We start from the raw sequence: 25596 nt of genomic DNA, 5'->3' as shown, positions 1-25596 counted from the left end.
TAGTAGCGAAACTGACAGGTAGCATACTCCAGGGAAAAATATTAATGTGCTAGAGTAAAACAAAAAACAAGGCTTGATTTCATTAGGTTAGTAATAAAAGCAACCACTGGAAAATAGTCTATTCGTTAATAATCTGACTGAAAACAGGCATCGCGTGAATAATTCTGACTTCTTAAGCACAGAAGACTGTGCCAGTGTGCGCAAACCAATTATACCACTTGTGCATTTATGTGACATAGCAAGAAACAGTTCTTAGCCCCTGTGCCCTTTTAGTGCCAATTGTTAAGTCTTGGCTGACTGAGAGGAATGGCTGGCTGAGGATCAGCATAAAATCAGAGCCTTCTGTCCTCATTAAGAATATTACTTTGAGACCTGCTGTTTTATGTTCATTGTCATTAAAAGGGAAAAACTAATTGCTTTGTTTAAAAAAAAAAATCTCATGCCATTTTCTGAAAATAAATACTACGAATTTCTTATGGCCAGATTATTACGATGTGGTTTCTGTGTCAGCCATTATGCCTGTCACAGTTTTTACTTTGTATTTTTATACCAACATCTCTAAAGCAATATGCAGCACAATTTTTGCCATTTAATGCATCTAAAAATTAATGAAGCACTCTAATTGAGTGCTCCAGGCATCAGATAGGAGACAGTATGTATGAATATTTGCATACTATACAACTAATAAAGAAATAAAAAATAGCAAATTTAGTGATTTAGCAGCAGGCTAACTAGTTAATTTATCGACAAAGGCAATGTTCTAGGCAATACTATTTATTTCTCTTTATTGCTTACTGCTCTTTGAGTCTTTCAACCAGATGAGAACAAAGCTGTTTAAACAAGCAAATATCCTGCTGATGTGTGCTTAAAAGTGTTTTTTTCCCCTTTTTTTGGCTGAACTGTGGTTTGCTTATGCTGAGAAAGAAACACAGTGTCAATTACTTATTGTACAGGATGTAAAATAAAGACTGGATGATATGATTCCACTTGTAGGACCACCAAAGAAGAAATGCAGAATCATTTAAAAAACAAACTCTGTTTTGACTTTGCACGCTCTGAAGAAAATTATAATGATGCAAGATGACAGTTCCTAAAAAGGGGGAGATGCATATTTCAACCGTGTGTCTGCTGCTGGCTTTATTCAATTCAAAGTAAACCAAGGATAAATTTGTAATAGATTTGTGATATTTCTGTAATCTTCGTCACATCTTCCAGTGACGGATCCAACTGCAGCAGAATGATGATTGTGATGTGGACCTCGTTCAAAATGTGGTTTAAAAAACTTTTGAATCTGTTTTCCCAGAAACAGGAACCTATCCGCCTACAACGACTGAGGTTAGAACATCTGGGTGTAGCCCTGAAATATAAACTAAACTGGAAATGTCTATCTACAAAACGGTTGAAACACTTCTTACAGGTATAACACCTTTAAGTGCAATTTGCCAATCCGTATCCTGGTGGCAATGTTTAAGAAATAATCTAACAGTCTAAATGAGATCACAAAAAACTACAGGAGTTTTTCTGGAGACTACACTAGGTGCACTCCAATTTACAGACATAATGGGTGAACATAATGAAATTGCTGCTGTTAATACTCTGCAGCACCAGAAAGTAGGACAGTAATGTGTCCCTATGAGCTGATGTGCATTAACCCGTGATGAACCATGCCAACAATGGGTGCAGATGTTATGATGCGTGTTATGTGGTTCTGGTGTCTAATGCCCTAAATAAAGAGCGATCCAAATTACTCAGCAAACAGCCAGGAACGTCAACCATTCCTCTTGACAGATGTTTACTGCAAAGTACTGATATTGCACAGCAACTAAGGAGGTAAGGCTAATCGCTTTGAGTGCTGCAGCAAAGTGCACAATTTCTTGAGGAGAGATTCAAGTGTTATTTTTGCGAAAAATGCACAGACGTCAGTTCTTTGTAAAAATGCCTATTTAGTCCTCTGACTCCCCCTGACAAACATCCTAAAAGGCAGCATTATGAAAGGTGATTCCACTGATTTAGCCTACTTTGTACATCATGGCCTCAGTTCCATTTTTAAATTCAATGCATCAAGAAAGAAAAGGAGGAGAGGAGGACACACAGGGATACACAAACAAGAAAATCCACTCAGAAGAGAGGAGATGAAAGGAGAGCCCAGACTTCTTTGTCAGTGAGTCTGCTGAGCACAAATCATTCCAAGCATTTGTTTATGTTGGATCTGTATTTCACTCCTCCACCCCCAGTCTCTTCAATAAAACACTGCTTTATGAGTTTACACCCATTTATGCAATTAAGACATGTTATCCTTTAGACTGGATTTCCGCCAATGTTAATTTATCTACTTATGTAATTTATGATTTAGAGACACACACGAATATGTGGAAAATTTTTAAGGAATAATGCAATAGGAGTAACTCCTCTGAAGTTTACCTTGGGGGGTTTGGATGGGCAAGAAAACTGTATCTGTAATGCCTTACTGGACAAAAGAGCACACAGTGTCCCGATTAGGCCGTTTGAGACTACAAAGCCCAATTGGCCAGAGAGCACTACAGAAAAATAAACCTGAGTGGGAGAAAGTGAGTGAAAAAAAGATGACTGTGTGTGCAAAGGGAACCTCGGAGGATATCTAATACCTCCACAGTAGAGGAGATGACATGAAATGTTGAATATAAAAAAGCGCTCATGGGCAGATTTGCCTTTTCAATGGGACAGGTTGCCCCAATTAGAAATGTAGATGACAAAGTACACCTGTGTGTCTGTGTGCGCCCTTTGTGTCTGTGCTGCTGTCATTGCTGTTTGATGTTATACCGTTTTCCTGAAGGCATGGGAAGGGTACTCAAATATCCTTCCATTGCAACTGTCTCTTCTTATAGTTCTTACATGAAAGTGATTTTACACTGACATTTCCATACAGCTACAGACCAAGTCTGGAGCACAATTGTAATGCGATTAACCCTTTACATGATGTGACATTCAACAATTGAGGAATATGCAGCATTTATTGAGGCCTGTGTATAGACCAAAAAATATAAAATTATACCTGATATATTTGTAAACCCTGAATGTAATTTTTCACAGGACCTAAAGTTAAATTTGTTCCCTCCAGTTGTTTGTAGGAGTCTTTCTTCTGTGTTAATTACATACCTTTAAGCATCATACAGCAGCAGGATCCATATGAGCACCTCCAAAGCTAAAGTTTTGCATACATTTTAAATATGTTCAAGTACTGTAGTCTACTTATAATAAATTGTGGACATGGAGGTACAACTGATCAAGAACAGTGAGAACAACAGCATTCTTACTGTTCTTACAGCATAAAGAACAAGAACAGTAAATAACACTCGAAGATGTACTCTTTTTACCCGAAAGAGGTTAGCGTCATACAAAGCATCACAGAATAAACCATCTTTTTATAGCAACCATCCTGAGGATGATTTTTTAATTCACCATGAGTTAGTCTTTTTTGTTTATGCTCCCACGCAGATCATCTTAGCAGTGGCATCATTGTGTACAGGGAGGCGTTTCAAAAACAACATGCAGATGTAACCTCTCTAATCATCAAAGTGACTAACAAAACACAGCAGCAAGCAGCCTATTAAAAATGAAAATGGATTTTATTATACCATAAAAATTATTTGGATGATTTATGAATATAAAGAATTTTCACTTAATTGTTTTTTTTTTCTTTTTTTGTTTTGCCCTTATAAATAGTTCATTAGTTTAGTTGGGATATTTGAGCTATAAGTGAACTCTCTGCGGGACTATTCAAAGGGGGACACTGGTACAAATAACCCAGTGGCATTAATAGTGAATATAAATATTCTGCCCTTCCTGATTTCATGTAATTTTATGTATTGTATAACACTTCAAATTATTTTTATCATAAGTCCACCAATATATTCAAAGCAGGCCTTTATGTGTAAAAGCATTCCCTGTAATTATTGCTGATGTGCACCCATGTACTCAACCCTGAAACCAAACACACGAGACATCCCATTTAACCCTCAGTGTAGGCTCAGTATTATTCAAGCCCCCTTTTATCTGCTAAATGCTCTATGTTCAATGCTCACTAACTGCAAAATGGATAAAATGTAGTGGATTTATCAAAGTTATTCCACTGAAAACAAGTGCCTGCTGTGACTGGAACCAAGGTCAGTAGGAGCAATGACATCGAACCACTACATCCATCCAATGAGCTAGAGGCCACTAAAACGTATCTGTGGGTTTCTCAATACAAGTAGAGATTTAATAAACAGTAATGTTTCTCACAGTTGATCTAAAAATGCTTTACAAACCAAAGCAAATTGGGTCTTTACTTATTCTCCTACATACAGCAGACTGGCCAATATAATATAAAACAGGCACTGAATTTTCAGCAGTAAAGGTGAGTCACTCTTCCTCTCAGTTTCCTACAGAGAAAGCAGTAATGGCCAGCGTAGTATCTGAACATCATCACAGGAGGAAATGTCACAGTGCAAAGCACCCCCAGTATTTCAGCCCACTGTTCTTCCAACAGACATGATGTTGGTGTCATAACCAAATGAGGACTGGGAGGAGGTAGGCGGCTTCAGGCCGCTAAGCTTTGCTCTAACAGGGAAAGTCCTATCCAAATTCCAACTCTGACAGAATGCAGGATGCAGGCGCCCCGCCCCCCTGAGATCAGAGCAGCAGGAGGAAAGCTGGGAGCGTCGTGGATAAACTGGAGGAGCGCAGTATGACTCACTGGAATCAGGTGTTCCAATGATAACACAGGGGTTGTCCGTGAAAACGGTTGATGTAACCAGATTTCATGATAACACAAATATTTTCCAATTCTGTGATCATTTTTTTTCATAATCACTCGGGCTAAATTTCCACACGTTTCATAGCAGCTCAGTAACTGACTGAGTGAGCTGATCACTGTTGTTCAATGGTGTGGTCACGTCTGGATGATAGCAGAGATGAATCACTGATTTAAAGATGGACTTGGATGGGAAAGAATTATGCATAAGTCCTTCGCCATAAATAAGATTCATTAAGACTCTGATAAATGTACATTTCATATTATCGCTGTATTTTCTCATCAGGGCACTTTCTGAATGAATCAATACTGGTCTGGGCGGTGATTAGCGCGCTGATAGATCATAGCCAGACTGCCCTTTTAATGGTCAGATTTTCCATCAACATGACTTTGGATCACTCTTATTCATCATAATAGGTAAGGGCATGGGCATGAGGAAACCTTCGTTTCCCTGCACCATCATTAAGGTGACCGATTGTGGATATGGCCTGTCACTCTGCCACATAGTTAGTCATCTAAGTAAGAGAATTCATATTCAGAAGGTCTTACTATCATTAATCGGGGCTTGACTACACTGAAAGAAAGAGACCTCATGGAAACATAATGACCTTGGAATAATAAATGTCTTTCTTATGTCACTTCTGTTTGAGACACACACGTCCTCCAACCCCCTTTCTGCTTCCTTTACACAGTGCCATAAGAAAACAAAACAGGCCATGAGGAATAGATACTGCCTGTCTCCTCACTGTGACATATGACATTGACAGACAGATGCTGGAAAACAGATTTTCTTCTCTACCCCATTTATCTTTCACCCCTGTTTGCTCCTGCATGGATCAAATAGTAGAAGATGTGAGCCAGATGCTAGACTGTCTCCTGACTACACTCGGTTACCCAACAGTGCAACTGATTGACTGACACCTTTTAAAAAATAAACTGCGCTCAGCAGAACTGATGGCAGAATGCTGCACCTAATAACATTAATGAACAAAAATATAGATGGAAAAAAAATCTCTTCTTCATGACATTTCACTTTGCTTAGTGCTTTAATATTGAAGATGTTAATTTAAAATCCTTATGATTACAACACTGAACCCATACACACAGAAAAGCTTTCATAAATTCACCACATTCCTAACTTGCAGGTTACAAAATGGGATCTAAGGCCTTCACTAGGCACCTAGAAAGAAGTGTTATGGGACTTTACATGAGGAAACACTGCCACCTTGAGGGGATTATAATTTGTCCTGAAAATAACACCAAGTATGTCAAACAATCCTAGATGAATACTAACTTTATTAGGAACAGTGCACTCTTTGGAGCCGCATAACTCAACTTCTGTTAAGTTGTAATCACAAACTATGTCAGTATTTAAAATAATATAGCATTTAGGAGACTAATTAATATAACTAAATGTAATGTTTATCCTAAGCTGACAGTTGAGTAAAATTGTGAAGATACGCTTGTGGGATAAAACTAAAAACCAAACAAACTATTTGTGCACTGTCCAAAACAGAAAACAGATTTCCCATTGTTTTCCTAACTGGGAGTAACAGGGTATACCTGGATTAGCTCAGCAAATTCACAGACCTACATAGCATTTCTCTCCTGGGGGAGAGGAGATCATTAATTGCACCTCTGTGGCACTTTTACAGAGTTTAGGAAATGGTCGGGTGGCTCCAGCACAGAAAAAACAACGAAAGAAAGTTGACAGAGACAGAGTGCACAGGGAACCCATGAGGGCACCACGTTCATCAGTTTAGAAAACATATGGAGCGGAGAGCCATGCCTGACACACATTTAAGCCAGTTGGGATCAAAGAAACATCATCTAAAATTTATCAAGACCATGTCCACACCAAGTCAGATGAATGTCAAAGACCCTCTCTTCCTTTGTATATTACCGCAGATTATCGACACCCACAACAAAGAGAAATGCTAATCTTGGTGGTTGGATAAAGCAAAAGCTGTTGCATTAGAATCAGCAAGCATGTGATGTTGTTACAAACAATGCAGCAGTGATGGTAAAACAAAGAAAACCTAAATCTAACTTTGGTTGGGGTTCCAGGTCGAAAGGTGAGTATAAAAGACTTTACTTAAAAAAAAAGAAGCTCATCTTGTCATGAATAATTTTCCCCCACCCTTAAAGGTTGAACAATAAACCAATCAGCAAGTAGCTTTGAAACTAAAATGAATAACAGCTGAGCCAATCAAATCATTCATTTTTGGGAGCTCACCTTTGGTTAAACATCCCTCTGAAGTTGTAATTGGCTCTGTAGTTGGGCATCGGCTTGGGATCCAAAGGCCTGTAGATAGCCGGCTCCCCTCTCTTCATGGCCAGACCATTCAGCTCGACTGTGGGTGTTATACTGCCTGTGTGAGTGAGATTGCAGATGCAAGCACGGAAAAGATTAAAACCAAGACAGGGAGGTTTTTATAAACACTGATGTGAACTTGTTTTTCTGGCAGCAGCAAACAAAATGGCTTAAAATGGTCCAAGCAGTCTAAAAAGATGGAAACAAAATATTTTCTAGAAAAGACACACAGGCAGAAAGCTGCACTGTGCAGCCTAACATTTGCCACGTGAAACTGCATTCTAAGTAAAAAGTACCCCCAGGATGCATGCACCACTAATACCACCACTTCTCAGTGATGTTGCATAATTTATCACAGGATTTTTTGGACTTTCTTAATCCCATTAAAAGCCTGGCTTTGGGGCCTTTTACCACTACAAAGTCGCAGAGGGCAAGGGAGGTAAGTCCAGACTAGTGGTATTAATTTGGCTAGTGATAAACTGTAAGCCTGTTCCTAGGTTTTACTGAGACACTTTATACTGTTTTTTTGTTGTTTCCGTGAACATCAATTATCTGAATATTCCCAGTTGCTTGGCAGCAATGCTGGGAAGAAAAGTCACTTAGATGAAAAACCAAAATGCCCCCTAAGTACATAAATGCATTGCACTTTAAGTTCATGATTGTACAGACAGGTATAAATTAACTTCCTCTGTAAATGGACTTTTTAGTTCTATCCAGTGTGCTAACATCCAATCCATACTTTTATTTTAACACCAGACTTTAAAATGAATGAACATTAGTGAGTTTCAATTAAAAAAATCTAAACATTGTTTCCAATTTTAGGAGGATGAGACAAGGCGAGCTACTAGAAGTGTAAATGCATGGGCTTTAATGCTAACTATAAATTCCTGCAGATGTGTGCACACAGAAATGAACAGCACAAACTTGGTTTTAACCATCTGCAAGAAAATGAAACTGCTTCTGGTAAACAGGTTAAAAAACTGAAAAATGTTCACAGTGCTGTCGTAATTTTAGATCTTGTTCACAGCAAACTGCCATAAAAAAAAGCACAGGATTGATTCGTGTCTGCAAATATCTAGGGTAAACTGCTGGAGTCTAATATTATGTCAGATGAACTGCAAAATTTATGTTTGCACAGACAGATGACTGTAGATTTTGTCTTTCATCTCCTACGTGGAAACTAGGGAGTGATTTTACCATGACCAGTAAAAATAGATGGAACAATTACAACAAGATGTTTCATATGGTGACCAGACTTTAAAAACTGTGAGCCTATTCTTGACAATGGCTCTGTTCCACTGAAGTATTTTAACAGTTTGACAGTAAAGTGGAGTGTATAATCCCAAGACCTGACCCTGCAGCAGCTTTATCAAGTTCATCCATTGTTTATTTGCCATTTATTCCATTGGATACTCTTGTCCACAGGATGTGGACCCTAACCTTTTTATCCATGTATCACTAGCATCACAAGTCAGTAACTCACTACAGCCTTTTAAACTGCCAGTAAGTCCAATGAAGAAAAGATGAAAAAAATGTGTCCTTTTATCTGATCTTCACTCTGTTACACTCTTAACTTTTTGATTATTGGCGCGTATTTGCTATTCCAGGAAGCATGGTAGTGACTATGCCTGCGTGGGTTGTCTCTGGGTACTCTGGCTTCCTCCCATAGTCTTAAGACATGCTTGTTTGGTTAACCGGTGATTCTAAATTTGTTACAAGTGTGTGTGTGACTGTCTATCTCTGTCTTTCACCTTTCAACAGCCCAGATACGCTCCAGCCTCTCAATAATCCTAAGAAGTAAGTAAGAAGCAATGTATAGCTTTAATATTTGCTGGTCTATGATTCCAACTTCAAACAGTATCAGTGAAGAGGTTAAGCTTTTAAATGTTAGACATAGTGCTAGCAACTAACTTTAAGATAGGCCCGGATTGTGCTTTAGGATAACAGTGGACCAAAGAAACAAGCTTAGCTTGAGAAAAATTCCTCCTTACAACAAGGTTAAAAAATACTGTAAAACTTTTGGAGGATGAAAACCTGCTTTGTTGCCCTCAAAGATTTGAGAAATCTTGACACTCTTAGTTAATGAACAGGGAGTAAAAGTACCTCCTTCTTGGCGGCCTCATTCTCCCTGGATCTAAAGGCAATATCTTCTTTCTGCTGCTACAGCTGAGCCACAGCCCAAGTTAACATTTAAGTTCTTCTATAAGACATACAGTGTTAATCATTAATTTAATACCTAATAATATATGAATAGAGTGCTGTCTATGTTTCCTGTAAAAAAAAGACACCTCCATTTTTAAGAGTTTAGCAGATTATAACCAAGCATCAACTTGTTTTGCAGCTTTTTCCAAATGGTTCAAACATTCTTCTTGAAACTATAGCAGCTATCACACGCATAGCCATAGAAACAGTAAAAGGTGCAATTCATTGTAATCCTTCCCAGCCACTTGCTTTTTTAACAGTTAAAAGAAATTCAGTTGTGGCTGCAGTACCTGGGTTACTGTTGATGTCAGCTTTAGGGGAGCGGGGCGCTGGCCTGGGAAGGACACTCTCAGCCAGTGCTTTGGCAGCTGTGGAGTGTTGCGCCTTTTTAATACTGGTGCCCTCTGCCTCCCACACCTGCTCCCCAAGAGTCAGCTGCACGGTGAAGATCTGGAAGTGACACCCAGAGAGGAAGACATTACCCAACATTTTTATCAATATCCTTCTTACAGAACTTTTGGCAGGAGTTCGGTGCTCTCAGCACAGCCAATAACTAATTACTAATTACAAAAAGTGCAAATGCTTTATTTACTTAGCACATGTGGATGTGTGTCAAAACAAGAATTACACTGAACTACCTCCTGAGATTTATTAAATATTATTCCATATTGACATGATAACGCTACATCTGAAAAACTTTTTTTTTACCTTAGCGTGTGCAGGGCCTCTCTCATTGAGGAGCTTGTACTGTGGTTGGATCCTGTTGAAACGGGCTAACTCATTCACCAAACACATTGGAGTTTTCTCTTTAGGGTTTGCCATGTTCTCCTGGGGCGGGCCTAAATCATATCAGAAGATGACATATTTAAAAACATGGTAACTAAAGCACTCATCTATCCATCTTCTTCCACCTATATTCATGAACAAATATCATTTTTTAATATAAGAATTGGATACTTCCACTGAGTGACAAGGGATGAGATATTAGCAGCGGATACAGCCACTGGAACACTTCTAACTTGCAAATAAAATGCAAACTTGTTTTATTTTTATATGTAATTAAGGGGAAAAATCAGTAAACAAGCACTTAATAAATAACTAATAAATGAATCTGTTTATAGGACAATATTGTAAAGTGTTTTTTCCTTCGTGTTGTGGTCAGTCCGTGAGCTACTGGCTTTATAGTGCAGCAATCGTGGCTCAAGAGTTGGCAGTTCGTCTCGTAATCGGAAGGTTGCCGGTTTGAGCCCCGGCTCGGACAGTCTCAGTCGTTGTGTCCTTGGGCAAGATACTTCACCTACCCCTCTGTTGGCCAGAGGGGCCGATGGCGTGATATGGCAGCCTCGCTTCTGTCAGTCTGCCCCAGGGCAGCTGTGGCTACAACTGTAGCTGCCTCCACCAGTGTGTGAATGTGAGAGTGAATGAATAGTGGAATTGTAAAGCGCTTTGAGGGTCTCGAAAAGTGTTATATAAATGCAATCCATTATTATTATTATTATTATTATTATAGCTAACATATGACAGGAAGTGTTGGCAGAAATTCAGTTCCTAAATCATTATTAAAGAAGCAGTGGTACCGAAACGTTTCTGAATTTAGGTTAGGTCATGAGAAATAATGAGCAGTAAAAGGAACATGAGATAGAGCCCTTTAGGCCAGTTACCTAATTGCCTAAAGTCAATTTTTTATTATAGAATAACTATGCAAACACACACATTGTATTGTACACTTGGGTACAACTATAACCTTCATCATGCACGCAGTTGTCTGTATGAATCATTGTTAAGGTCTCAAATCTATATCAGTATTATAGAGTCATAATATATTATGACTGAGGTTATGTAATTTTCACAGAATAACTCACTGAATCATCCCCCAAAATGAAAACACACTAATGAAATGTAGTCCATCATTTGTTGGAAATCGCAGAAACTATTGATCGCTGAGCATGTACTGGCCATGGAAAGCCAATAGTCAGTGTTTTTGTTTGTGTGCGTATGTGTAGTTTTTTTTAAATCACATTGCCCCCTGTTGCAAGAGTGAAACCAGGAATCAAATATTTTAGCCCTTCAACACTCTATTTTTTGAATAAGCAGAAATTTAATAACACAATTTTACAGATAAGTAGTTAAATACCAACCACTGCCGTGGGTGATGGGATTTTATTTGCAAAATTGTTAACCTACTGTAACAGTTTTTAGTTTTCATAGATAAGTAGCAACTCCACACATGATGCAAAATAATAACTAATTTCCCCTAAAGACAAACTTGGGGGAAATTCTACCTGGCGGTGTGACAGACACAGGGGCGTCCCCATATCCGACTGCAGGAGCAGGGCAGGCGGGTGTGGGGGCCGGGCCTGTGCCATTGACGGAGGGCTGCAGACCCAGGGATCCTTGACTGGCCATGGCCGTTGGAGGGACTCCAGGGGAGAGGCCAGGACCAGCCAGGGGCGCTGAGGTCTGTACTTTCACTTGAGCCATGCTCTATTCCTGAAAGCAGAACAAATTTGAAAGCTTTTGTTAGAAATACACTTACTACACTGTAATAACTACTGAGTAGTTTAAAAATACTACTGAGTAGTTTAAAAATAGAAGAAAATCAATATTCATTAACTAGCAGTACACAATACTGCATTAAGCATCTGTGAATCTGAGCACAAATGCACTTGCACAGTTTAAAGCTAAATGTCATTTGACAGATTTCTCTGGGCTAAGCCTGGAGAACAGACTTCAAACTGAACAGCCCTAGGCCTATCTCACATTCTGATCCACTGGCAGCTAATACACCCAGACAATGAACCTTTATTTGAAGGAGCTTTGCTCATGTTACGGCTGAAAAAACTCCCTGGCAAAAAGGAGGAATCCGCTGGTTGTAGCCTGAACAATGCAATCTATATTAAACCACATTTTGAGGGACACAGCCCATTATCAAACAAATAAGGGTCAACAAATATCAAACAGCAGAATGAATTGTAGTATTTATTTATCTCTTAAAATATGCATGCAATATTTAGCAGAATGCAGTTAGACACAGTACACAGGCTGTGACTGTGTAATTTATGTAACATAAGCATATATGCTACTGTGTGTTTTTGTCTAAAACAAAATCATGATTAAGGTGATAAAAAAAGTCTATAAGATAAAAAACAATTGCTCCAAAATGGCTCCCACTTTTGAGTCACACAAATAAGTGGCAGACAGTGATCGGAAATGAAGGAAATACTTTGAGCATCCCCACAGAGGTCAAAACAAAAGGTCAAAGCTGAGCTGAACCCCTGGAGTTTTGGAGAAATTCAGTGTCATCCCTTGGACACTGCATGAAATGCTAGCTTTGAACATGGCACATTCAGGTTTTTAAATATTGCATATCTGATTTTGCAGGTGTCACTTCTCTGTATTGTTTAGGGACCATGTTTGAACTGGTGTAAACATCAGCCAAGTTTGCACGGTCAGAAAATAGCTAATAAGGTTTAAATGCACCACAACTGATGTATCTCTTACTGTAATATGACTTTTATTCATTGCATGTCATGAAGTTATTCCTGTTTAATTCGTAGGTGCATCATGCCTGCCCGTGGGGTACTTGTGGTGATAGTCCCTCTTGCTTTTCTTTTTACGCTCTCACAGCAACACGCACAAATACAGCGGCAAACAGCTGCCTGTTTGCACGGCTGTCTTTCACTGCAAGTTGAACATGGGGGTTGTGTTACGTTGGGGTTGACTGGCAGAGCTTCAGTGCTGTCTGCAACCCCTGAACATTTATTACTGTGTCCAGCTTAGCAGGAAGCTAACGTTGCCAACAAGATATACGCCGTTTCTTCCCAATGTCAGCTCCTAAAAACACGCAGACAGAATAGGCAAGCATGCATGCTGTCATGAATATGCCTTTATGGTTTCCCCAGATGAATAAATCCTATCTAGCCACCCCCAGTTGCGATACTTTAGCCGGTTAAAGCTCATCATGGCTGATCGGCCGAGCACCCTTCTTGCTAGCATCTCCAAACCGCCCCATCCTTCTCGAAATTCTGGGAATTTTCAGTCAACCCTAATATCATATACGAGTTGGCGACAACGTGGCAAATAATCCACAGAGTATCCGACAACTATGGGAAAAATATTTCAGGACATTTTTTTACCTTTATCCAGGGCCAGACCCCAGTTACACCTCCAACATTGGCAAACACTAAAGAGAACTGGATGGAAGAGGAACCGACCACCTTATTTGTCTGGGTAAAAAAAGAAATGAAAATACGTGTCACTGGACTCAACATGGCGTATCCATGTAATATTTCACGCATAAAGCTTGTGTTTAGCTAACCTTGTTGTGGCTGCATATCGCATATCGCTAACGTACTATGAGTGGAGTTTGAGGTGAATTTTGAATGAAGCCACCCCCGCCGCGGTAAGGATGGTTCAGTCCTGGTGCGCTTCCTCGGATCCCACAGTGTAACTTTTGATTCAGAAACAAAATTAATATTCCCAAAGTTGTTTTGTGCACATTTGTATCACCAAATGGATTTTTAGTCTTATTCGTAAGTTTTGCATTTTACAGGTCCGTGTTTCAGTGAAACTTAAGGTTTTGTGCTAATGCTATAAAATATAGTTTTATTTGGAATATTTCCCCAACCATCCATTGGGAATTTTCTCTATTTGATTAATTAATTGAAACAAACACTATGAGTGTCTCACAAACAATCTAGTCAGAATTCTGCATCAAGCTTTATTTGGAAAAGTCCACGCTGGGGCAGTGGTATTGTACTAAGATGAGAAATTTAAAAAAAAGAAAAAGAAAAGATGGCTAGGGGTGGGTGGGTAACCTACATACACTTTATATTTAACAAGGAATAGATAACCATAAAGGGAAAATATCACGAACTGCTAATCCCCAGATTTGACAGCTAAAGCGTCTCCAATAGAGGGCGTCACTAAACCACTTCTCCCTGTGTTATTGTAGACAGAAAAATATCCAACAACAAATAGAGCAGTATAAAAAACATAATTCAAGCAAAATAAGTGAAGTAACTTGATAACAGATTGTAATTTTACTTGGCCAAACGCATGTATATCTATTGTACAATCTGAAATTACCCTTTCCCCCTTTGTTTTTGGCTGAAATAATTTCTCACACCATAACGGACCAGTTAAAAAACAAAAAACAAAACACAAAACACAAGCTTCAAATGAAAGCTCCATTGCTTTCAAAAGCGTCAGATCATCAGTTTTCCTGCCACACTACATCTTTATCTTTGCGCATGTTTCACAAACCTAGTGCAATTTCACAGGCACGCCTGAGATCTGTGCCATTCACTTTTTACAGACAGATGGAATTACATGCTTCTGAAATATGCAGTTTATGTAATGTGTCACTGTCACACATTTATCTTCTTTCTCAATTTGGTCATCATCCTTCTGCCTTCAGAGCAGAACTACTCAGTCTTTTGCAAGCTATTTAAAAAGGAGAAGAAAAAAAACCCATACTGTTCAGACTGAGGTTGAATAAAAGTGAATCTTTGTTTTTATTATCGATTATGAAAATGAACAGGCACCTATTACATGGAGCTTGCACATCCCAGAACAAAATTTCAAATATAAATAACACACCCTTATTAGTGTTGACCACTCACAACAACTTGCAAGCTAAGAGTTCAAACCACATTAAAAAAAAAGTAACCTAAGGGGGAAAAAACAAAACAAAAAAAGAACAGCCAAACCCTTTAACATAACCACAAGCATGTTTAAAAAAAAAAAAAAAAAAAAAAAAAAAGCCTTTATTGATCCATTAGGCGTCTCTGTGCACTGATGCTGCTGTGACTACATTTACACAATCAGTGTTTCAGTCAGTCTTATTCTCGAAGCAGTGATAGCAGATACGACCTTATACAATGAAACTAATAAAAAAAAAAAAAATATTGGTTAAATAGATGTCCTTAAATTATCAATATAGTTTTTTGTTTTTAAATCTTCAGATAGCCGTGTGCTGTGGTAATCTCCTCTACAGAATAGAGCATCATCACATTCACGCATGTTCATTCAAGAAACTCAGCTAGACCCTGGAAAAGGGAAAAAAAAGAAATAAAGAAAAGAAAAAAAAAAGTAGTAGATACAAACAACTCAAGATGGAAAAAATTCAAGTATCTCTGACTGGATGGCGATAAACATGTCTTTAGGAATGGAGTGATTACACTTTGAAATGAGCACAGCCTCTGGAGGCGAGCACTGTTAGCATCCATCCTATAAACCGTGACCTCAGTTATGGAACGACTAAAAGTTGCCACAATGTTAGATGCCAATAAGAAAAAGTAGGGTTTGAAACTGCATGCACCCCTACTGTAAAACTACCTTTTTTTTTTTTTTCCTTTTTTCCAAAACCAGCTTTACATGTTTGTTGCTGACCGTACACAACCTAATTGGCAAAAGATGCAAAGTTCCAATGAAATAAAGCACTCCTATCATCATTCTGCTATAAAGTTAATGCATCCTTTGCCAGGTTCTTGCACATCATCTAACAATTTAAAGACGCATGTATGTACAGAATAGTTTCAGACATGTTACAAGTTTACAACATAACAGTCTCTTTTGGTGAAAATATAGTTAAATTCAAAATCTCTGATAGGTGTCTTTTTAGAGGTGATCTCTTTATTGAAAAAGTACCTGAGCCAAAACTCTGACCAGGGGGAAGAGAGAGAGAGAGAAGGAAAAAAAAAAACGTATTGTCTTCATATATTCTAGAAAGACTTTGTCATTCTAGAGATAAAAATGAAGATTTAAATAACAAAAAAAAAAATAAATTCAAAAACATACTGACCCGTCAAAAGCACCCCCTTTTCAAAGTATCAACTAGTTGGGAAAACAAAATGCCAAAAAAAAAAAAAAATTCAAACATTTCAGAAGATTAAAGCATGAAATAATAATAAAAATATGTATCATACAAATACAAATGGATCATGCGATGACATTCTTTGAATGGAAGAGAGGCTGATGCACGTCTTAAAAGGCTGGACCAGAAAAGTTCAGCCCAACTTTATGAGGAGACAAACGCCGAGGTCACTGGATGACTCCTGGATCTACCGTCACGCCTGTGCTATTCCCGTGTGTACCAAATTTCAGTCCGATGGCAGGAAGAACTGCAACCAGGTCTTAAGAGTTGGAAGATGAAGAGCGCGTGTGCTGTCGATACAGTGGTTAAAAAACTTAAACCCTTGAACCTGATAAGCATCGAGGACTGCTTACAGTACACCTGCAAGTTGGGAATAACGTAATAGTGCCTTTTTAAACTAGATACCATCACAGTGCATGTAGTACTACTACTAATAATAATAAAAACAGATGAAGCATTTTCTTGGGGTTTTGATGGTCAAATCCCTTCCAGAAGACTGTTAGATTTAGATCTCTCTTTGTAGGCCCCAGCATGCATCCACCGGTTATTATTGCACAACACAAGGACCTTAAAATGCAGCCACACACAAACAAAAAAAGTAACAATAATAATCTTAAAAGAGGAATTATAAGTATCAGTACAAGTCTGCCTTACTTGCTCGCTGCATTGTGACCTTTTTGCCCTCCCCCCAAAAAACGGATAAAAAACAAAAACAAAACAAAAACACACACAAAAAAGGAAGAAGTTCCATCTTGGGTGCAGCTAAACGTTCCGTTATTTTCTATTTTACAACAGACTAAAACATGCAGCCAAGAGCCTCCAGCGCATGGTGTCCATTGTTCCAGTCAAAGGTCAGAGTTCAAAGACTGAATGATTAAAAAGTGCTTTACGTAGGTCAGTAGGACTTCTCTCTTCTACCATTAATACAAAGTTTGTACATTAGCATGTATCATCTGTGAAGGCAAACAAAACAGCATGAAGATTAGAATTACAACAGGAAACGGACAAAAAAAAGTTTCAAGTTCAGGAAGTGCTGAAAACAAATAAGACCTTTTTCTTTTTTTAAACTCACCGTGATACCACCATTTTGTTTTCTTTGGGTTTTTGTTACACGTTCTTACATAAAATGAGTTATCGGGCGGTCGTCTCTGCAGAAAACAAAAAGCAGCAATTAGATTTAACATTTAACACGTGCCCACAAACCGCTACCGCCCACACCGGGTGTCGCACACTTACCTTTTCTTTGCAGCTTGACAACATGCTGATAATGCTAAGACAAACTGATTGCACCGAGAGCGCTGGCGACCAGTCTTCCGTTAGGATAGATAGACAGATGTGACCGTTGCTATACACATGCGGGTGGACAGGTATATTCTCTCCTGTGAACATTACCTGCACAATGAAAGCAAAGCAGACCACATCAACACAACTGAATATGTACAAATGAAAATCCCACGAGGCTGGCGAGCTTTAAGATCCTAAAGAAAGAAGACGCATAAGAAACAACTTTGGGGTGGTTGGGGGTTACGTGTGTGGTCAAAGAGCCAGCTCGGGGATGAACTTTGGAGAAAGCTAAAACATTCATTCCCATCAATTAATGACAGCAAAATAATTAGACTTGCTGCAGGTTAACCCACTACTGCAGGGATAGCAAACTCATTTTACTTTGTGGGCCACATGTAGCGAGCTGGACCAGTGAAGCTCTCCCTTTCTTTATTGTTGATTTTAGTGACCGTTTTACATAGTGGATATTTTGTATACCTTGTACAGCACTTTGGTCAACAGACGTTGTTTAAAATGTGCTATATAAATACACCGATTTGACTTCTGTCGATGTAAAGATGCTTAATTATGGATTTAATCTCAGATATTTTAATGGAAGAAAAACCAAAACCTTGTCGTTTAAGTCCACAAAGCAGATTCTGTTCATCTGGATGTCCAGTTTTCAGTGGGAGAAACGTTTTTTTCACTTATCCAAGTGACTTCTTAAAAAGTAATGAGATGTTTCCCCCACTGAAAACACAATGTCCAGATAAACAGCATGAGCTTTCTGGGATTTCCTTACTTGGATAATAGAGCACAGGGGAAGTCTTATCAGTAGGAAAAGCTGTAAGACTAAAAAGCTGTAGGACTGTGTAAACACAGTTAGTCCAAAACTTATGCCTTCTTTCACATCTTACTAAACTGTCCAGTTGGTCGGACTGAAGGCTTTGTCGGGCTGATTCTGGCCCCCGGGCCTTATGATTGACACCACTGCGCTACAGGGATATGAGGCTCTCGGATTAGGACAGAGGGGCCGGGACACGGTGAGAGAGAGAGGAAAAGCGAACAGCGTAGGGAGAGCTAGAGAGGAGATACAGCATGTTTTATAAAAAAGTAGACACGTTCTATAAAAAGCACTGGGCTACATTTGACTTTGAAAAAGGCACAAGAGTGAGGGCCAAGCAGGAAGATATGGGAAGTGTGAGAAGCAAAAAGCTAGAGTCAGAAGTGCTAAAGCAGAGAGAAGGGGGAGCGGGTAAAAAGGGTAATGAAGGGTTGAGTCAGTCTGGCACCAGACCGGGCCTCACGGGAGAGTGCAGGCTCCACATCATGAGGGGGGGGGTGACTGATATGAATAGAAAGCACAGCTAGCTTTATAGTCTAAAGATCAAGACAAAGAAAAATAAAATAAAAAAATCTCTTAAAATATTTACTCAAACCTCCAAATCACACCAAGCCAACAGCGTCTGTAGGTAACCTAAATCTTCTATTTCACAAAGATATCTAGTCTCGGGTCCATGCTGTGCCTTGTTCTAGTGCTGAATCTGTGCTCACCACAAGTTTCAATATTTCTAACTTTAGAAAAAGAATAACAGAAGTAGCCTCTGTTTTGTTTCATAAGGTGGGCCTCTAATTTGCATGTGCACAACTGCTCAGAAATCGGAATCACCCCAAAAAACAAAACAAAAAATAAAAATTGAAAGCTTTTTATTAAACTCTCAATCATTTTTACCACAACTGAACATTTCTGTGAAGAAGCAGCAACTTTTGACAGTTCAGTGTCTGGAACATCAGCCTTTGTGGGTTCAAGTTCAATGAGGAAAAAACACACAGAGGAAATTTCATACTAGTGTGTGTACCATTCTGTCAGCAAAGTGTCTCTAACCAGAACAGAAAAAAAAAAAAAAGGTATGCAGCTCCAGTGAACACAATACCCATCTCAATGTGACAGTGAAGAGGTGATTTTAATGACACTAGGCAGAGCTTCAATGGAAAAGGCCAAATCTGAGACTAACCAATAAAAGAAAGCCAAGACTGCTAAACGCTGCATGCATTTGACTGAGAAAGGCTGGAAAATGGTGGTAAGATCTAACAATTCCACCTTTAAAGTGTTTCCAACAAAAATTGAGATGGTTCGTTTTGTAGTGGGTAAAGGAAAAGATTTATATAAGATTAAACGAGATGTCGAATAAAGAAGGGTGAGCCCTCTATTTGGAAATGCCATGCTGTAATCTGCTGGAAGCGGCATGACTGGACCGCACGCAGGACAGTGATCTAAAGAACAGCTCCGAAGTACACAAGAACTCTTTATAGAACTGGTCAGCTCGGGGTCTGTCTTTAATGGAGACGTTACTGCAGTCACCAGATCTCAACCATACCCATTAGATTACCTCAACAAATTTGAAACAACGATGTCTGCAACGGTTCTTTGATGAAAGCAAAGTCTGAAGGCCAAAAAACAGATGTGACATTTTAGGTCGAGCCCAAAGTTTTCCAGTTCTGTCTTATTTAAAGCTGAAGTTATTATTGGAGACTGATTCTAATCTTAAAAATTTTGTAAGCATTAAAAATAAAATAAAAAATTCTAGAGAATACTCTTTGATTCCACATTTCAATCTAATGATGATTAGTTTTAATTGCAAAGCTTATATTTTCCCCATGTGAATGACACAGAATGTTCAAATGACTGGTGGAGTGATGTGCAGAGCTTGGATGGCTAAAACATGTCAAAAAATGAGTAAATGAAAAAATAAAAAGCCCTTATACAATTGTAACAATCTAAACTGTAAGATTACACAACACTATTTAAAATTTGACATCTTTGTTTTAGAAGATGCTGCACAGGGTTAAAGTTCTGGTAGGAAATCTGGAGTTTCTCCTGTGCGCATGTAGCTGTGAAAAGGCTCAACAGAAACTGAAGCTGTTATGCAAAAATTGTCAAGTGATTTTGATCAGACTTTATTTTCTTTTCCACGACAATAATAGGATATAAGGTGAAAGAGAAGTTCCTCCGAGGCCCCAGGAGAGGACTTCAACAGTGGATAAATCTGATAGTGTGTCCTTCCTATTTGAGAGGGTAACAGCTAAGTAGCTCAATTTATCTAATTTTCTCTACCTATTTTTAGACGGGCAGGCTCCTAATCAGTGAAACAAGACTGTTGAGTCAAACTAATCCCATCAAACATGGCTTCAGTGAGACTTCTGCACTGCTGTCTCTCAGTGATTCCAAGCCAAGATTCATTGCACTAATGACCATAGAGCCAAGATGTTTCATGAGATTACAGCAGGTATCTAGCCGATGAATATAAAAGACTGTTTCTACAGCTCTTCAGTTTATTTCAATCGGAACACCACTGTGGACCATGAACTCAGGAATATCAATCTTTGATATCAAGCTAGGAATGGATGTGGGACATTAGATCAGAGTAGCAAACGGTATCCTTTGTTCATCTGCATCTCCTGCACCCACAGTGCAAACAAAACAGATCCATAAGACAAGATGGTTAATAAAGTGAACTTATAGATAGCTTCAGACAAAGTGCTTTAAAATGTTTAACATTTACCCACACACCTACGCACAAACAATAATGACAGCTGAGCTTACCTGAGGTGAATCAAAAGGATATCGACTACTAAATTTGAAAAGCAGCTGAAATTTCTCTCCTTCATACAGTGTGCCAGGTGCTCCCTCCATATCTACAATCCACCTAAAAAATAAAAAGCACAATATTAAAGTATGTCAAACAAAAAAAAAATTACATAAAATAACACAGATCACCTTGAGATAATCAGGGTCTAGTAGTCTCTGACTACAAATCAGAGTGATGTAAATATGAAAAAAGGCCATTTTCTTTTAAATTTATGGAGTTGGTGGAGGGAGATCCCATGTCATTAAATTTCAACATTAACTCTCTTAAATTACAACTTACAATAACGTAAAACTTAAAATTTCATTAACTTGCACGAAAAAACAAAACACATTTTTAGAGATTTACACAAATCAGAGGAAAGAGGAAACCACAAGGAACCACAAAGCCCTGCGAGGTTGCCCACAATTTGCATGGAGGAAATGAGCAAATTTACCCTCGATTCACCATATTAGCAGAAGAACCTGCGCCTTTAAGGGACCCTGGGCCCATACAGATAAAAACAGCACAGTTTGAATGAGGTGCACCAATTACTTTTGCGACCCTCACACACCCTGTGTGTAAATCCAAATTGCAAGAATCAGTTGATTTGTGGTTTTGGGGGGTTGGAGTAAAGATCTTGCAAATTTTTGACAGGATAAACTACTCAGGCTTTTTCCTTTTTCCTCATACATAGTGTACTTGACAGTGAACATAAACCTTCAGTGCTTTGGGAGAAAATGGCATTTCTATAAAAGCAAAATTTGGTTTATGAGTGATAATGTGCTCTGTGTTCAATCTTACAATTCTGGAGTAGGTGGGAAACAATGACAGCTTCGACATTATTTCTGTTAATAATGTGCCGTTTTATAATTTGGCAGCAGATTAGCTAGAGACAAGTACAGAACCACATGTAATTATCATTAAAAAAAAATAATAAATCATACACAATGTGAGCTGCCGGTTCTCCAGTAAGTGTGTGTAATCAAAAGCTTTCAGTCTGACTCATTTCAGTGACATTCAATATTCATCTGGGTTATGACAGTGCTTTAGTAATAATGTGATATTCTATTGATCTACTGGACAAAATCTATTTTCGCTTCGGTGGCCAGGCTACAGAACTCTGCTGACTGAGCTGCTAGCAATTCAATCCTGCTCAGATGATTGCAAATACAGAGCCTTGTGCCTCTGGGATGAAAGAAAGCCTACCTGCACCGCACACTCTTTACACACACACACACACACACACACACACACCTCAAGACTGCTGAATGTAGCTTCACTGGTGGCAAAAACAAATTGAGTGCAGAACAGTTGTGGGGCTCATAGTAGAATCCTTAGAAGAAAAAAGCATCACAATCTCTGCCCTATTTTTTTCCCATGCAAGCAGTGCAGACAAGACACCAGAGAGTCTTGTGGCTGTTATCCAGGTTTATAGCCTCATGCCTCATTCAAATCTAGACTGGCACACATGATCATTTAAACCTACATATAAAGTCTGTTCTCCTTAAAACGTTGCCCTTGGAAAGGGTCAGTCACAGTGTCTAAACGAAGCTCCACTTTTCCTTCAAGAAGTTCAGAGCGAGGCCTGATTGTGCTACCAACTCATGCCGAAAACAGTCAGGGACTTCAAGGACATCACGCTCAATGTGCTCAAATTCCCTATAGCCTGGTGATTATATGATCCAGTCAACAAAAATAACACTGAGACATTTAGTGAAAGTGTAGGGACAAGGACAAATGAGTACACCTGAGAGGCCCAACAGTGCCTTTAAGCAGCAGTTTCCCTGTTTACATTAAGTGACTCATTACACCATCAAGCTAACCAATATAGCACCAGCACACAATACACTTAAAAAAACAAAACAAAACCACTGACTCTCAGTGTTGCTCGTTACAGTACAAAGTGTACTATATAAACAAAAGGTGCAAAGCTGAAAACACACTGACCCTTTATTGCGGTAACATACCAGCTTGTGTGCTTCTATGCCAAGCAGAACAAGAGTATGTCATACTCCAGTCAGGATAATAAAGACATTTCATGACCACAGTCAATCGTGACAACAGAAAGTAGCATAAAGACACCTTGTGACATCAGAGCAGAGCGTTTAAAAAAGAAAAAAAAGAAAAAGAAAAAGACACACCTACACATGCCTTGTCAAAGAAATTATATACAAGGATCACAAGCCAGCAGGACTGGTTAGGAGACTTGGCAGTCATGCAAGGCATTTGTTAGACCAGGTGACTGTTATCTAATGAGGAAGATGCCACCATAACTGACCAGTGACAAACACTCCAATGTGCACCCTCTCTTTCAGATGGCATTGGAGGCCAGAAACCATGCCACACAACTCGAAAAGTTAGTAACTTAACAAGTCCATGCTTCAGCTTAGAAACTAGTCTCAAATCCATTTAAAGACTACAATTCAAGTCATATTTCCTGCTTATCAGAAACCATATGAAATAGCAACAGTAGTCATGGGGTTTAAGGGGATACATCACAACAACCAGACAGAAAGGTCAGCCAAGCAACCTCTGTTTCTAGCCCAACTCCTGCATGCCAGCCATTAAATATTTTATAAGGATGAATAGTGACACTGTGCATTAGAGACACTCTACGAAGGGCCTGTGGCTGCCAGTTGCTGGAATGACCCCAATTCCTCACCACTACACACTGCTGAGGCTGTGGTGTCTTACCTCCAGCCGCAGCTACCTGTATGGCATGCGGCATGCTTGCCACGCTACCCGTTTACAGGGATGAAACCTGGCATTTCACAAAGCCACATGGTATTTGAGCAAACACGATAGGCATATCGGTGATAAAAACCCAGAAGTGCTGCCACTCTGAAACAAATGAGTCACAAGAAATAAAAAAAAAAAAAAGAGAGAGAGAGAGAGAGAGAGAGAGAGAGAGAAAGACTTACTGTGTAATGGTGTTCTGTACACTTTTTTCATTGAGCGTCATTCCTGGGGGTGGATCGTTTTGCAAGGCTAATAATTCCTTTTGTAGCCTTTTCTGTGGGAGAAAACATGATTGGGTTTATACCCCCCAAAAATAAATAAATAAAAAGTTGAAATACTGGATCAAGTCAAGTAAAATCAAACAGAGTAGTGGCTGAGAAATTTAGCACATGTGTTCATCAATTTTATTAAGAGGCCCATACCCGGAAAAACACTGATACATCAATGATATTCCAATGAGGGGTTACCGTTTATTATGTTTATTAGTAGTTAAACGTGACCCAAACAAAACGATTTCAAAGAATAAGTGTTTAAAAAAAATGTATGAAATTTGCTTTACGGGTTTGATTTATTTAGACGTTAACAGCCAGTCAACTGAACAACGCAGTTTCTGTGAAAGTGATGCACCTGTTCAGCTGTTCAGGAGGAAACTGCAACTGTTCGATCTGCGCACCGTCTGCTTAGCTCACTGTGGTGAGAGCCCGGCCACTTAACCGCCAACATTTACGGGAAACATCGGAAATTTTTCCACCTCAGATCCTTCAATTATCACGCCTTTCTGAGAAGAACCTACACACGGGCCAAGTCATCGACATACAGTTCCAGGAAGCTAGCTTCTACTAGCCTTGACTTGCTGTGGATGATGATGATGGGCTAGTTGTATTGCTAGCAAAGAGCAGCCGCTAAACCTGAACAGTTGAGGATAAATGTCATCGATTTTACAGTAACGTCACCACCACTTTGGGCAAATACGCGTAGGTAAATGAAGTGGTCGATAAAGTGCCAGGAAAAAAATAGTCGGGAGGTCCGGTAAAAATCACAAAATAAGCGATCGCTGTCAATTGTGTTCTTACCTGCATCGACGCCATGATGGAAACCCCCCCCTCCTCCTGCCTCAGCGCAGAGTGTAGAAACGTACGTCAGGCGGTCACGTGATTTAAGTTGTTTTGACAGCAGAAAACAAATCCACACGAAAGTGTGTGTGTGTGTGTGTGCGCGCCACCGTCAACGCCAAGATGTCCGTAACATTTAGCAGATTTATCACAGCATTTCACCAGCGATAAAGACAACATAATATTTTTAAATATTCTTTAAATATGGGGGACTTCGGGCACCTCCAGTGACCTTTGCTAAAGGATGTATTTTAGTTATTAAAAGACAGAAACTTATTACCTTTGAGGTATAACATGATCAGACGCTCGGGTGGAGTAACCGTGCCTAAAAATGAGAATAACATTGGTTTCTACAACCTCTAAGTGTGAGAGTAATGACTCATCATGACAAAATGCTTCAAAGAACAGACCTCCTGTGATCATCAGAGTATTTAATTACATTTTTCGTTTTCCTGATGATGATTATTATTATTTGAGCTGCTTTAGCTCGTTATGTTATCTTACTGTCATTTTTTTTAGGTGTCAGTGGCTTAAGCACAGGAAGCATATTCATTTATCTGTGTAAGCAAAATTTTTGAACATTTCATCCACTTGAACTGCAATTTGATCTAACCTCCTAATGTTTCCTACAGAGAAAATGTCTCTTGGTAGCCAGAGTTGCATCAGATGTGATATAAGCTCTCGCCTCA

At 39.1% G+C, this 25596-nt stretch overlaps 2 protein-coding genes across 3 annotated transcripts in view; both read right to left on the bottom strand.

The window, feature by feature from the left end:
- stau2 (staufen double-stranded RNA binding protein 2) overlaps nt 1–13548 on the bottom strand; it is a 108751-nt gene extending 95203 nt beyond the window's left edge. The window contains exons 1-5 of the mRNA XM_040044346.1: nt 13424–13548; nt 11570–11777; nt 9996–10126; nt 9578–9737; nt 7008–7143 (exon numbers count right to left, since the gene is read on the bottom strand). Coding sequence (XP_039900280.1) covers nt 7008–7143; nt 9578–9737; nt 9996–10126; nt 11570–11768 — 626 coding nt within the window. The 5' untranslated portion in view covers nt 11769–11777; nt 13424–13548. The remainder of the gene's footprint in view (nt 1–7007; nt 7144–9577; nt 9738–9995; nt 10127–11569; nt 11778–13423) is intronic.
- Nucleotides 13549–14774: 1226 nt separating this feature from the next.
- ube2wb (ubiquitin conjugating enzyme E2 Wb) lies at nt 14775–24971 on the bottom strand. Of its 2 annotated transcripts, none has more exons than XM_040044351.1 (6): nt 24869–24971; nt 23978–24069; nt 21032–21134; nt 17401–17556; nt 17237–17312; nt 14775–17117 (listed from the first exon to the last, which is right to left on the bottom strand). In XM_040044351.1, exons 1-6 carry the CDS (start codon nt 24881–24883, stop codon nt 17104–17106), a joined length of 456 nt encoding a protein of 151 aa, XP_039900285.1. In that variant the 5' UTR covers nt 24884–24971; the 3' UTR covers nt 14775–17103. The 2 variants fall into 2 exon arrangements, with proteins under 2 accessions (XP_039900285.1, XP_039900286.1); XM_040044352.1 differs by lacking the exon at nt 24869–24971 and adding an exon at nt 24423–24859.
- Between the last annotated feature and the right edge of the window lie 625 nt (nt 24972–25596).

Source organism: Simochromis diagramma, unplaced genomic scaffold, assembly GCF_900408965.1.
Source record: "Simochromis diagramma unplaced genomic scaffold, fSimDia1.1 OVJJ01000602.1, whole genome shotgun sequence".
Classification (NCBI taxonomy): domain Eukaryota; kingdom Metazoa; phylum Chordata; class Actinopteri; order Cichliformes; family Cichlidae; genus Simochromis; species Simochromis diagramma.
This window is presented reverse-complemented; position numbering and strand designations above follow the sequence as displayed.

Bases quoted from the DNA above. Each gene is read 5' to 3' on its own strand.
- ube2wb (XM_040044351.1), bottom strand. The intron at 21,135-23,977 runs GTAAGTCTTTCT...TTTATTTTTTAG, and splicing joins GTACAGAACACCATTACACA to GTGGATTGTAGATATGGAGG. The intron at 17,313-17,400 runs GTAAGTGTGCGA...TGTTTTCTGCAG, and splicing joins TGTCAAGCTGCAAAGAAAAG to AGACGACCGCCCGATAACTC.